Raw genomic sequence first — 13,122 nt, forward strand, 5'->3', positions numbered from 1 at the left:
GAAGTGTGCATGCGTGTATCACATCGCTGTGCTCGTGCCTGGCTCTGTGCGTGTGTTTTCTGCTCCCCTTCTCTCTGGGCTGGCTCTGTCCTGAAACCCTGACCGTGCTGCATTAAAGCCAATCGGTTAAAGGGCTTTTCTCCCCTCTGGTGGGCAGTGTGGGGGCTCTCAGGGTGGTCGTGCTGACCCCCCCAGGACCCCTTTCAGTTCCTCAGCTGCTTTCCCTTTTGCCTGAGCAAGCTGAGAGCTGCTGCACTCTCCTCGCTGCAGGGACCCCACAAACATGTCAGGCTGCTGCCTGCATTTAAAGCATGGCACGGATACAGCGCACCCAGCCCAGGGATGGCCCTTCATGCCTTATTTTCCTCTTACAGTTTAGCAGATGTTCGCTGTAAATATCCACTACCAGATCTTCAAAGCTGCGGGTGTAATTAATGATTTCCCATTGTGATCTCTTTGCTATGGGAGCAGAAGAGCCCGGGAGCTCCCAGCCCGTGGGCGGTGGAGCTGAGGCCCTCTAACTGCGCCGTGTCTCCTGCCCCCCAGGTTCGCCAAGCTCCTGCTCCGCCTGCCAGCCCTACGGTCCATCGGCCTCAAATGCCTGGAGCACCTCTTCTTCTTCAAGCTAATAGGCGACACGCCGATCGACACCTTCTTGATGGAAATGCTGGAAGCACCCCATCAAATGACTTAGAGAACTGCCGCTGGCTCAGTCCCTCACCCAGCCAGGGCCACGCGGGCTCCGTCCTCTGCTTCCTCCTCCTCAGCCCCAGCCCCCTTCCCTCTGCTCCCCAAATGCTGGAGGCACCGTCCGAGCTTCTCCGCCTGGTCCCCGGGGCGAACCCGCACCTCCTTGCCGCCTCCTCACGTTGACCCTTCTGTCCGTTCGCTGTCACTGCTGCATCTAAAGACCTCTGATGGCTGTTTCCCCCCTGCGGTAGATGTAGAGGAGTGGGGACAGAGCGCTTCGCATCAGTGCCGGGTGGCACATGGCATGGGAGCAGGGACGGTCCCGTCCCATCCCGGCCCCGCAGTGGGCTTTGGACGAGTCAAGGGAGCGGTTCGGCTCGCCGTGATTGCAGCTGGCTATTTTCAGAGGATGGAGGTTGTTTTTGGTTTTTTTTTGGTGGTGTTTTGTTGGTTTTTTTTTTTTTTGGTTTTTTTTTTTTTTGAACAAGAGAAGAGGAAAAAAAAAAAAAAGAAAAAAGAAAAAGATTCTATTTTTGGTTTCTAACTATTCTTAGTAGTCTCAGCAGTTCCTTCGCGAAGGGAGAGGCTGTGGGGAGGGGTGGCCCTCGCTGGGCCCTACCAGTGAGTCACCGTGGCTGCACAGAGCCTCCTCCTCCCTCAAAGCAAAGGGTTTGGGACTGAGCCCGATCCCCTCTGAACACCAGGTGACACCAGGATGCCCTGTCCCCCCCTCTGCTGTCCCCGGTGATGCTGCTCCTCTTGGACACGCGGTGCTGGAGTGTTTGCTTTAAGGCTGCCGGGGATGTGGTTCCACCTTTCTGCAGCTCGTGGGGGGTCCCGCTGGGCCCCCTGCCCTTATTGCTGTGCCCAACGTCCTGGCACAGCCTTGCAGGAGCTGCCTTATTGCAGGAGCCGTCGTGCTGGAGCAGCAGGAGCTGGTGGCTCAGCAGTGCTCCTGCTGGATTCTGTATTCGTGGAGGGGCATTTCCAGCCAGAAGGTGGGGCTCAGCAAAATGCCCCACGTGCGGACTGTGGGGAGCAGCAGCCCTGCAACCACCAGCAGGCCGTGCATGGTGTTTCAGCAGCTATGGTGCAAGGCACTGCAAGGCAGCAGTTAGTGGGAGCTCTCAGCCGTGCTGCTCCCTGGGGGTGTTCATTGGCAATGATGCAGGAATGGGGTTCGCCATCCCTGAATATCCCTCATTGGAATGGTGGAGCAGCTGTGCCATTCACCTCACCCTCTTGCATTAACCAGGTGAAAAAAATGAGTGAGGAAATCAGAGCAAAGTCTCTCATTGGGGGTTTCTCCCTCCATAACAGGACTGAGTGTCCCGAACACGCCATGGGTTGGGGGGAACTAAGGCTGAGTGCCTGCAGTTGGCCCTGGACTGAGGGCTTCCCCATGGCTTTCATGTCTGCTGTGCTTTAAAACAGCAAAGTGTTTGGTCCCAAAGAGAATGCAATCTCCTGCGGAGCCCCTGACCAGCTGCTGTGTGCCTGGGGAACGCAGTTGGCACCTGCCTGTCCTCATCCCACTGGCAGCTCAAGTCCCATCTCCATCCCCATTGGGCCATCTCCTTGCTAGAGAAGCACTCAGGATTTCAGGTCTGGCCCAAAATGGCAAATCCACAGAGGTGGGCAAAGTCATTTGGCCATCTTTCTCCAGCAGCCTGCATGCCGCTGAAAATATTAGTAAACAGCTTCACCCTGGAAGAATTTGCCAAGAAAACAAGGAGAGAGAAATGAGATGTAGTGGGGGTGCCAGGAAACAGGGCTGCTCAGTGCCAGCACAGCGTGAGGCCGGGGGCTGGCAGCAGTGGGGTCAGGGTGTGCTGGGGGTCGGTCGGCTGTGCACTATAATAAACCCAGACCCTTGTTTGTCTCCCTTGGGTAGAACCACTTCTTTTTTGTTTTTTGTTTTTTTGTTTTAATGATTGACTGCTTGGAAGGGGCTGTTTTGGTTTGCACTGTTGGGCGGCCGAGCGTGTGCCCCCATCCCTCCCCATCCCATTCCCTCCCCATCCTTTTCCATCCCATCCATCATATCCATCCCATTCATCGTATCCATCCCATCTCTTCAATCCCATCCCATCTAACCGTATCCCATCCACCCAGTCACATACCTTCACCTTCACCCCATCGCATCCCACCCCTTCTATTCCATCCCATTTCATCCATTTCATTTCATCCCATTCCATCCTTCCCATCCTACCCCACCCTGTCCCATCCATCTCATTCATCCCATCACATCCTTCACACCCCACCCTCTCCCATCCATCTCATTCATCCCATCACATCCTTCACACCCCACCCTCTCCCATCTATCTCATTCATCCCATCCTGTCCCATTCATCCCTTTCCATCCCCCCCGGTTACTGTTTGACCCAAACAAACACAAATGCTGTGAGCAATGGGCTGCCCTCAGCATACAGCAGGGCGCAAACCCCCCATGCTGGGGTTCCCAACCAGGACACATCTCCGTGCCTCAGTTTCCCCGGAGCAGAGCATTGCTGGGATTCCTGCCTTTTGCAGAGGAGGTGGAAAGGCTGAGCGTTGTCCTGGTGTTGAGGGAGCTCCCACCTTGCTGTAAATCAGCACAGCTCTCTGTTTCACAGCAGCAGCCTTCTGGGGCTCAGCCCCCAGAGATGAGCCCTGATCCCCCATCCAGGGCCGCCAAGGCAGCCGTCCCCAGCAGGATGAGCTCCCGTGCCCCGCTGTCACCTGCCACAGCAGCCTTAAAGCAACCTGCTCTTGCATGAGTTTGGCTCTTTCATCTGTATTCTTTTCCACTTTTTGGCTTTTTTTCCCCCCTCATTGTAGTTATTCTGACTGTATTACGTGCTTGTTTGAGGAGGTGATACATGGGTAAAAGAAAGGAGAAAAAAAAGGCACATTATGCGCTAGCGAGGTAGGACTTTCATTTAACCAGATCTTAGTACTCTTGCCAACATCTGGTTTCCATTAGGGTGATTATTTTCTATTTGTGTTTTTTTGTTTTTTTTTTTAAATATATATATATTTTTAATTTCTTTTTATCGTTGGTGGGACAATCTTTAATTTTCTAAAGATAGCACAAACATCAGCTTTTCAGCCCCGACCACCCGGGCTCCAAGGCGATGCTGTCCCCATCAGACACCGCCGCGCACGGCCCGCGCTCATCCATCCATACGTGCGTGTGTATACATGTATGTACTGTAGATATGTACACTGTACAAATAGCCTCACTCACATATACATATATTATACCTGTAGCAATGACAGACTTTTTTTTTTCTGGTGTTGTTTTAAGTCGATTTCCCCCCCCCTCCCCCTCCATGTGTTAATTTTGCGAGTCCTTTTATGCGCGCGCCCCTTTCCCCATTGGCACACGCCAAATTTGGGTCCTTACAGCTCGCGACAAAGGAGATGCATCTATTTTAAGATGCCTTTTTGTTTCTGTTTCGTTCTGTTGGTTCTTTCTGGTGTTGTTTTTGGTTGTTTTCCCCCCTTCGGAGCAGCAGGTGGTGGTGAGGAAAAATAGCTTTAGCCGTTCCCGATGCTTAGCGATGGATGCCTTGGCTATGGGGGTTGCATAGCTGAAATAAACTAAAATAAAACACATTAAAATTTAGAATAACAAAGGAAAAAGAAAAAAAAGAGGAAAGATAAGGAAAAAAAAATATCTAAAGCCTCAATAAAAGTAAAAAAAGAAAAAAAAAAGAAAAAAAAAAGAAAAAAATCTATTTTTGTACAAATGTAATTTTATCCCTGACATATCCTTGGATATTTTTTTTTTTTTTTTCCTGGATTGTTTGGTTTCTTCTACAGAGGTTGTTATAAACGCTGTCTCTGTTTCGCTCTCCTTCTCCCTCTCTCTTTCTCTCTGTACGTGTCCGGCCGCGGGGACAGTGCTCATAGGGGAGGGAGGAACTTCTGACCGTGTTATAAAGGCTTTATATGAGATGTCTTTTTTGGAATAATTGTTTTGGACGAACTTTTTGTTTCTTTTTTCCCCCCCTCTTTCCTCCCCCCGCTTCCAAAAATGGTGTTTTTTTTGGGAGGTGGGGGTGTTTTGGGGGAGTGGGGGGGGAGGTGGGCTGTTCTGGGGGTGTCTTTTGTCACACGTATATCTGGCGTTCCCGCAGGGCTGTTTTACTGTGAAATCACTACCGTATGTTATTATTCACTTTAAAAAAAAAAAAAAAAAAAAAGGAAAAAAAAAATAGAAGAAAAATGAATTGCTGCTGGAAACGCCAGGATTTTGATGAACAATTGTATTCGAATTGTGGAGGAAAAAGAAAAAAAGAAAAAAAAAAAGAAAAAGAGAAAAAAAAAAAGAAAAAAGGAGAAAAAAAAATATATGAGCATTTTAAAATATAACCCAGTGCAAGTCCTTGTTTGTTCTGCAGGGGGATTTCCTCACGTCTGGGGGGTTCTGTTCCTCCCAGGGTGGATCCCTGTGGGGTTCTGCTGCTACTGGGGGGGTGAATGTCCTCCTGCACCTCTCCTACCTTCAGCCCTGCAGAAAGGATGGCCCATTCCTTTCACCTTTCCATGCTGGTGACATGGGACAGCTCAGAGCCATGCAGCACATCAGCGCTGGGGGAGCCCCGGGCCCCATGGGGTGTCCTGGGATCATGGCACATCCTGGGGTCACAATACCTCCCAGGGACATGGCACATCCTGGGGTCACGGCACATCCCAGTGATACAGCACGTCCCAGGGTCATGGCACATCCTAGGATCATGGCACATTACACAGCCATGGCACATCCCAGACGCATGGCACCTCTTGGGGACATGGCACATCGTGGGGACATGGCACCTTGCAGGCACATGGCACATCACAGGGTCATGGCGTGCCCTGGGGTCATCCACATCTCAGGCAGCAGCAGCACCCAGCCACAGGGACGGCCGCAGTCACAGTGCCATCCCCATGCACGTGGGCACAGAGCTGTTCTCAGCCTCCCTCCCCTCCCGGTGTCACTGTACTGAGGTACCCTGAGTGTCACCTGCCCTCGTTGCCGGGTGCAAACGAGACTGAACTCACTCTTGGGTTTACAGCACAGATAATTCTCCAGCGGCGGCTGCCAAGAGGTGACACAGAGACGGCAAATGGGTGTTTCAATGCAGTTAGTGCTGATCTGCGCCCTGCCAGCTCTGCCACAATGTTCTTTCACTTGGGAAGCACAGGGACACGAGGGATGATGGTGCTTGGAGGTGACGGCTGCTGCCTGCTGTGGGACACTGCCTGATGCCTCCCAGCCCACGTGGGCAGCACCCGCAGGCTCTGTGCGCTGCGCTCGCACATGGGCTGAATGCTGTTCCAGTGGCTATTTGTCTTGTTAACCTCCAGGCAGCAGTTTGTGTTTGGAGAGTAAATATTGACCTCCTCCCTCCCCAAGGTTTATTTTTTTTTTCCCTCTTTTCCCCTTCTTCCCGAGGTGGATGAGCTGGGATGCGTGGCCAAAAGGCTGCCCACCATGCTCGTCCTCGTGCCACCACCCATTGGCACCAAAACCACGCTATGCTTTGGGAATGGGGGTTGCTCCTCTATTTAAAGCAGCTAATGCCAAAAGGAAAGGGAAAGCAGTGCTGCTTGCTGTTCCTTCCTTGCTCTGTTCCCTGTCCCCTCCATGGTGGCACAGAGGAGGAGGAGGAGGATGGTCCTTTGGTGAACTCATGCCTGGTTCTTAAGCTTCAACCAGAATCGAGGTGAGTGTTGTGCTCCCCCCTCCCAGTTCCTTGATGACAGAAGGTGGCTGTAAGGGGATGGAATGCTTTGCACGTGCAGTAGTTGGGGTTTTGCTTTCCAGCAGGGCTGGGTGTGTGCAGGATTGGCCCTTGCCCTGGGAGCAGCATGGAGACATGGGGCTCGGGGATGGCACAGAGCTCTCTGATGGCAGATCTGCTTACAGCCCGAGCTCTTGGACAGGTGGCACTGGGAGGGGATTTCAGCTTCCTCTGCTCCTCCAGATACTTTTTGGGCACAGTGTGGAGGATGTTGCTTTGGCGGGTGCAGAGCTTTCTCTTGGAGATGCATCTCACTTGGTGGCACCGGGCTGGCTGCTTAATTCTGTGCATCCCAGAGCTGACAGAGATGGAGTGAGGTGTCAGCAGACGGTTTTGAAATCCTTAAGAGAAGGGCTGTGATCCCAGCACTCTCCATGCCTTTACTTTGCAGCAAGGAGGGGCTCTACAAATAAATACAGACAGATGAGCTCTTTCACTGGTCATTTGTCACTTCATAATTGCCAAAGAAAAGCAGGTTAGTTTTCTCCTCCTGACCTCTCTCAAGGAACCTTTCCACCCCAGCTGGGCCCGTGGCCAGGTCAGGTCCCCACGGGGCAGGGCAGCCTTGCTGCTGGGGCTGCAGGGGGCACCTCAGCCTTTGGCATTCCCTGAGGTTTCGTATGGCATTTTGTGGCGCATTGGCCATGCGTGGGTGCAAAGGGGCTGGGTGAGGGCAGAGAGCCAGCAGTGCTGGGAGGTCAGCCCATGGATGGCTTGGGGGACGTGGGGTTTGGGGTCCATCGCTGGTGCAAACTAAGTGTGCTGAGCTGAGCTGTGCTGAGCTGGGGTGTGCCAGGCTGCACTGAGCCATGCCAAGCCGTGCTGTGCCATGCTGAGCCAAGCTGAGCTGTGCCATGCCACACTGAGCCGTGCTGTGCCTTGTTATGCTAAGCCATGCCGTGCTGAGCCGTGCTGTGCCATGCCATGCCATGCCATGCCGAGCAGTGCCGAGCCGAGCCCAAGAGCAAAGTGCTGCTGCCCCCTCCCGGCCCCGCTGCCCGCCGTTCCCTCCACCTCCCTCTCATCCATCAAGATTTTAACCCATCCAAATGCCTTCTTTCCCCTTCGCAGCCCGACGAAGAGTTAACACAGCGCTTGCAGGCAAAGCATTGCCTAAAACGAGTATCCTTCATTCCCAAAGAACTCGAGATCCCAAGGCACAGGCGAGAAATACTAGCCACAAAAATTTTGCATCCCTCTCCCCCTTACAGCACTGGCAGTGAAACCTTGTTTGGCTTTATAGGCAAGATTTTCCATACCGTGCTCCAACACAGCTCAATTCCACTAAGCCCACATCTTGTTTTTCTACTGACAAAGTGAGGTATGATTCTTGGCTCGCTGATTTTCTGCTGTGGAGGCCTAAATGAAAAGATGCTTTTAAAGCTCATTCACTCAACACTCAGCCCAAAACCCGGGGGGAGGGTCAGATGGAAATTCACTGTAGCCATGGGATGGGCTTTCTGCTTTTATGGTGGGGGTGAGGCTGAAGAGAATGAAATGGAGGCAGAAGTGTTTGCTGGGATGCCGGTAAAGGTGGAACAGAGCGCTGAGTAAAACAGCCAAGTCATTTCATTTGTTTTCTTCTAAAAAGCTTCTGTTTGAGTCACTGTGGTTCCTGAGGACACGGCTCCGGGTGCTCATTTTGTCCGGATCTTTGAATTTCTGGCATAAAGTCATCCTACCCCACAGGAAGGGCAGAGCATCCTTCTCTCTGTGCAAGGAGCAGCAGGGCCAGAGCAGCAGGATGGGATGGGGACGGGGAGGGGGTGGGGGAGGGGGACAGAAGTGGCCCAGTTCAGAGCTGGGCAGCCAGGAGCAGAGCAGGAGCTCTGCTGGCACCCTTCTGTGGCACCCTTCTGCTTTCAGCTTGGGGATTTTGCACTCTGCAGCCCCTTCCTGGAGCTCCGTGACCAGTTTTCACTGCTCCAGCAGTTGCTTTGCACTGGGTTGGGGTGAGCAAGGGGCAGATGGGAGGTCCCCAGGGACAGTGTGACATCAGGAGGGCTCTGCTGGGACGCAGGGCTGGTGGTCCCCGATGGCACCGAGCTCTGAGCAGCACCACACTGCAGGGTCTGCTCTGCTGTGTCCACAGCCCCCAACATCTGCTCCCTTCCCACAGCAGGACGTGGGTTCCTGGGCGATGCAAAGACATTACCTAATGCTTTGAAACCGGATCCTCCCGTCAGACTCCAGTTGGATGGGGAAAGCTTGCTCCGGCCTGTCTGTTCCTGCTCCAAAAAATGTTTCCCTCCTTATGGCAAAGAACACGTTGTGCACAATTTCCTGCTATCTGGAGGGTGGAGGTGGGTCCCCAAAGACCCCACGGATTAACCCCTGCCTGGGATGTCCTGCTCTTCACACGCTGATAGATCTTATTTCCTTTAAGGGGACCACCTTTCTATGCCGGACAGCCCCCCATCCTCAGCCCTGCCCCATGGAAGAGGCTCATTGAAAGGGAATTCAGGCAGCTCCTAAGTGCTCCCCATGGGTTCCAGCCTCCAGTATGGCTCAGCCTAGCCCTGAAGCTGCACAGCACAGTGTCCCCGAGCACCAACAAGGCTGTTCTGCTGATGGTGGAGGGAGTGGGATGGCATGAGCCACGTTCCCAACCTTCAGAGCCATTTGCACCATCATTCCAGCTATAGACTCACCGGTGTCCGATACAGGATGCTCTCAGCCAAGAGCTCCATCCCTGCATGGATTGTGATGGGAGGGGATGTCCAGGGCTGGGTGGGATATGGGGATGTCCCCTGGATGTCTCTGTTGGGTGCACACAGCCCATTGCAGCCCTGTTGGTGGGCGATGCTGTCTCCAAGCACCTCTGCCTGTACAAGGCTGGCAGGAGAGACAGTTTGTGGCTGGTTATTTGCTGTTGTCACTCCAACCATTTTACCTTAAGAGGCAATAAAGATGAAAGCCAATAATAAGCAGCCAGCCATCATTTTGGGGGGAGAAAGGCTATAATTTACCTTGTCAGGTCTGCAGGGAGTCCATTTGAGGCCGGTGTTATTGACAAGAGGTCTATATGGTTTGTTGCTCACAGTACTTACGTGCACTCTGAGCGGCTGAGGGTGACATTTTTTAAGTCTAAAAATACACAGCCAGGAGCAAAGACCCAACAGCATGGAAGGGAGAAGGATTTAAACCCAGAATGTTTTGAACTTTACGAAAAGTACGTTTGCAGAGGAGACTGTCAGGGGTTGGTGGGGGGGAGCTGCCCTCGGCTGGATGGGGGCACTGATGGGGCTGCTGGGGCCTCAATGCAGCCCAGGGTGAGCCCAGGCACATCCCTTTTGGTTCGGTCCATAGGACAGGTTGGCCACATACTGTAAGAGCAGCAGAAATGAGGTTTTAACCTCAACATGATCTGGATTCTCATTTTCTTCTGCTTAAAACGAGCAGTAGCTTTGCTGACGGCAACACTTTGCCTTGGAGCACGGCAGTTTGACCCTGCGAGTTCGGGCAGCCCAATGATTAAGACCCATCGTAGTCTTTCTCACACGGATCGGATCGTCAAACCCTTCTTTCTCCTCTTGTGGGGGAGGGAGGAGGTGGTTTCAGGAAGCACAACGGGTGACTAATCTCCCTCCTGCCTCTGCCAAGGAGAGCAACCAGCCGCAGCACCTCCCTGCTGCCTGCCGTGTCAGCAGGGCTGTGATTTACGGCCATCAATCCATCAGCCTTATTTATAGCAGCAGCTCTCTGTGAGATTTCACACACGAAGGCTGGCTTGCTCCACAGCCTCACTCCTGCCAAAATCCTCTCTGGGCCCCATCACCCTCCCGGGGGCTTTGCTGTGCCATGCCCATGCCCATGCAGGGAGGTGCTGCTGCACGCTCCTTCCTACCCCGTTTCTCCCCCTTTGGGGACTGTGAGCACACCATTCCCACATCACCTCCTTTTCCCTTCTCATTGCCTCTATCTTTAGAGCCCTTTCTTGCAGCCAGAGCTTTCCAAGCTGAGATGGGAGGGGAATTGCTTCTGTCCTGCAGCAGTGGGCAGGAGCAGACATCTGCATGCAAGAACCAGTGCGATCTGCATGTTTCCTTATTCAAAACGTGATCTTTATCTCCGTGGTATGTCCACAATGACTATTCAACACACTTAGCTGTTCGCCAGCTGTTGTTGTGCAGCCCTTCCCCGTCCCGCTGTTCCTGGGTGTCTCTGTTCCTCGGGTCCATGTGGGACAGGGCTGGTTTCCAGTGCCATGGGATCTCCATCTGGGCAACTACAAAGCAATGGGGACTTCTAAGCTGCTTTGAAAACCACGGCCCTCAGAAAGCAGCTGGCACAGGAGTCACCCCATAAACCCCTTGATTCTATGGCAGCAGAGGGACCGGGCGCCTTGGGGTCACCCGGGGATCCTAATTACGTTTTCTCTCTGATTAGCTGGGAACGGGAAACCCTTTTTCCTGCGGTCACGGCAAGAGAAAGTGCTGCAGCCTCTGTTTAAACCTGAGCTGCTCGCGGCGGTTCGCTGTGTGTGTGATGGATGGGGCCCGGGGCCGGGCTGCCTGCAACAGCCAAATCACTTACCTTGAAAATGCAAACCTTATGGAAAGCGAATCAATAACTCCCGCAGCCTCCGCTCTGCTGACACGCGGCCCGAGCCCACAGGAAATAAACCCTTTGTTAATCTTTCTCAAGAGGCACGCAGGCTCCTATATATATATATATAAAAAGAGCTTCTGAAGTAAGTAACTCATTATGGGCTGCGCGAGGCTCCAGTCTGTCACCCCGACAGCTCCGCGGTGCCGCGATGCAGTGCTGCTGGCCGGGATGATGGACGAGCACACGAGCTCTTGGCTTTGCTCTGAAAGAGGAAGAACTAATGGGCAAATAAATTACAAATCAATTATTAAACCTTAGCAACGCGCAGAGCCCCGTTCGGGCCGGGTATCGAATATACATTTCTAATTAACTCAACAATTCTTGTCTGAGGAGCGCTGGGTGCTGCCTGCTGCTAGGGATATGAATTTGGGTCACGTGTGCTGGATGGAGCCTTGCATTTGTGGCTTTCCATCTGTAGCAGAGCTCTCCTCGTGCTCAGGCCGTGCTGAGAGGGGTGCAGCTTTATGCTGAGGCCCCAATCCAGCTCTGGGTGAGCCGGGAGGACTGGGGGGGTTTAGTGCTGGAGTTGCCATAGTACCACCCTGCCCAAAAGAGCCAAACCTCGAGGTGTCTGTGCTCCGTACCAAGGCAATATTTCTGCTGCTCGCTAATCAATTATAACTCTTAGACAAGCTCCCATATGGCGCCTTTATAAATCACTCTCTCCAGCTATCAAGCCTGTCTTGTTTGCCTGACACGAGCTGTGAGGAGGGGGGGAGGATGGGGGGGGGTCTAGGCTAATGTTGACTCAAGTGCACAGAATGTGATTTATTTATAGAGCTTTGTAGAAGTGTTTTAAAAGTCAAAATCCGGGTCCTCGAGGAGCTCAACCAAAAGCCGAGGTCTCGTTCTGCTGCCTCAGCATCTTCACCCAGAGCCCCTCCTGGGGGATCCATCCCACAAACCCACAGCTGAGCGCAGGGTTTGATGGAGGAGCCGGGCACGGGGCCAGGACGAGGGGGTGGGGGGAAACCAGAGCAAGAGAGAGGAGCTCTTGGACCCCCCCCCCCCCCACGGGAGCAGAAACCACGAAGCGTTTGGAGTACGTGGGGCTGCACGAGCGCTGAGCGCAGAAAGCGGGGGTACGGCAGAGCTGTGCGATCCCATCGTGGGAAACACGGCAGCCCCGCGTGGCTCTGGATGCTGAGCTCAGTTTGTCAGCGAGGTCTCAGCTTTTGCTCGGCTCGGCTCTCTCTGTGACTCTCTTGCTCCCCCCAGTGCTGTGCTCACCCCTCCTCAGATGAGGTCCCTGGGCATCACCCGCCCCCCCCTTTCTGTCCAAGAGCCCTTCCCCAGTCGGGGACCTTTCTTTTTGCCTTATCTTCTTTACAGAAATACAAACCCTCTGCTGGAGAGCTCAGGAGCTCTGTTTTGCCAATCACCTCCCCACGCTCACACACCTGGCTATATCCCACATAAGACTTCACAATGGGAGCTCCTTTATTCATCTGCACCAGCCTGACCTACACAAATGCTCCCTGCCCTATTGAGAGGACAGATGTTTCTGTGCCTGCCCATCGCTGTACATTTTAACCCCTCCCCCACAGAACTTTGGTCCTCTTTCCTTTAATTCTAGAAGTGTATGTGTGTGCGTAGGGCTATTTCCACTCCTGATAGCACCGAATAAACAGCATTTTTTTTTCACTTTCCCATGGGAAAAGGTCGACCTGAAAGGAAAATCCAAAGCATGAGCCTGGTGCCCTATGGGAGGGGAACCTCCCTGCTAACAGTGCGCTTACAGGGTTTGCACGAGCTGAAGAGGAATAAGAGAAGTAGAAAGCAATGTTAGGAAGCAGGCTGAGAGCTACAGGCAGGTTTCTCAGGCACTGCGACAGCACAGCTGTCATCAATCGGCTTCGATGGCGGGTGTGAACGAGTTAGAACTTGCACCTGTCTCAAAGCAGTTTGAGGAGGAATGGATGAAACCTGCGGCTCGTTAACAGGATGGTCAGCTGGGGGCTTTATAAGCCCCATTCCCAGTTGGTCAGTCAAGACCAAGGAGGAAAGCTGGGTTCTTTTGACTCTTGCTCTGTGCTCCAGCACTGCGTAG

General features: G+C 53.1%; 1 protein-coding gene across 4 annotated transcripts in view; it reads left to right on the forward strand.

Annotated features, from left to right (window-relative positions):
* RXRA (retinoid X receptor alpha) overlaps positions 1-4,646 on the forward strand; it is a 77,890-nt gene extending 73,244 nt beyond the window's left edge. For all 4 annotated transcript variants that reach the window (XM_003642291.6, XM_046901862.1, XM_046901861.1 and 1 more), the window contains exon 10: positions 547-4,646. In XM_003642291.6, coding sequence (XP_003642339.2) covers positions 547-694 — 148 coding nt within the window. In that variant the 3' untranslated portion in view covers positions 695-4,646. The remainder of the gene's footprint in view (positions 1-546) is intronic.
* Positions 4,647-13,122: the final 8,476 nt, after the last annotated feature.

The sequence above is a fragment of the Gallus gallus genome, chromosome 17 (genome assembly GCF_016699485.2).
Source record: "Gallus gallus isolate bGalGal1 chromosome 17, bGalGal1.mat.broiler.GRCg7b, whole genome shotgun sequence".
Taxonomy (NCBI): domain Eukaryota; kingdom Metazoa; phylum Chordata; class Aves; order Galliformes; family Phasianidae; genus Gallus; species Gallus gallus.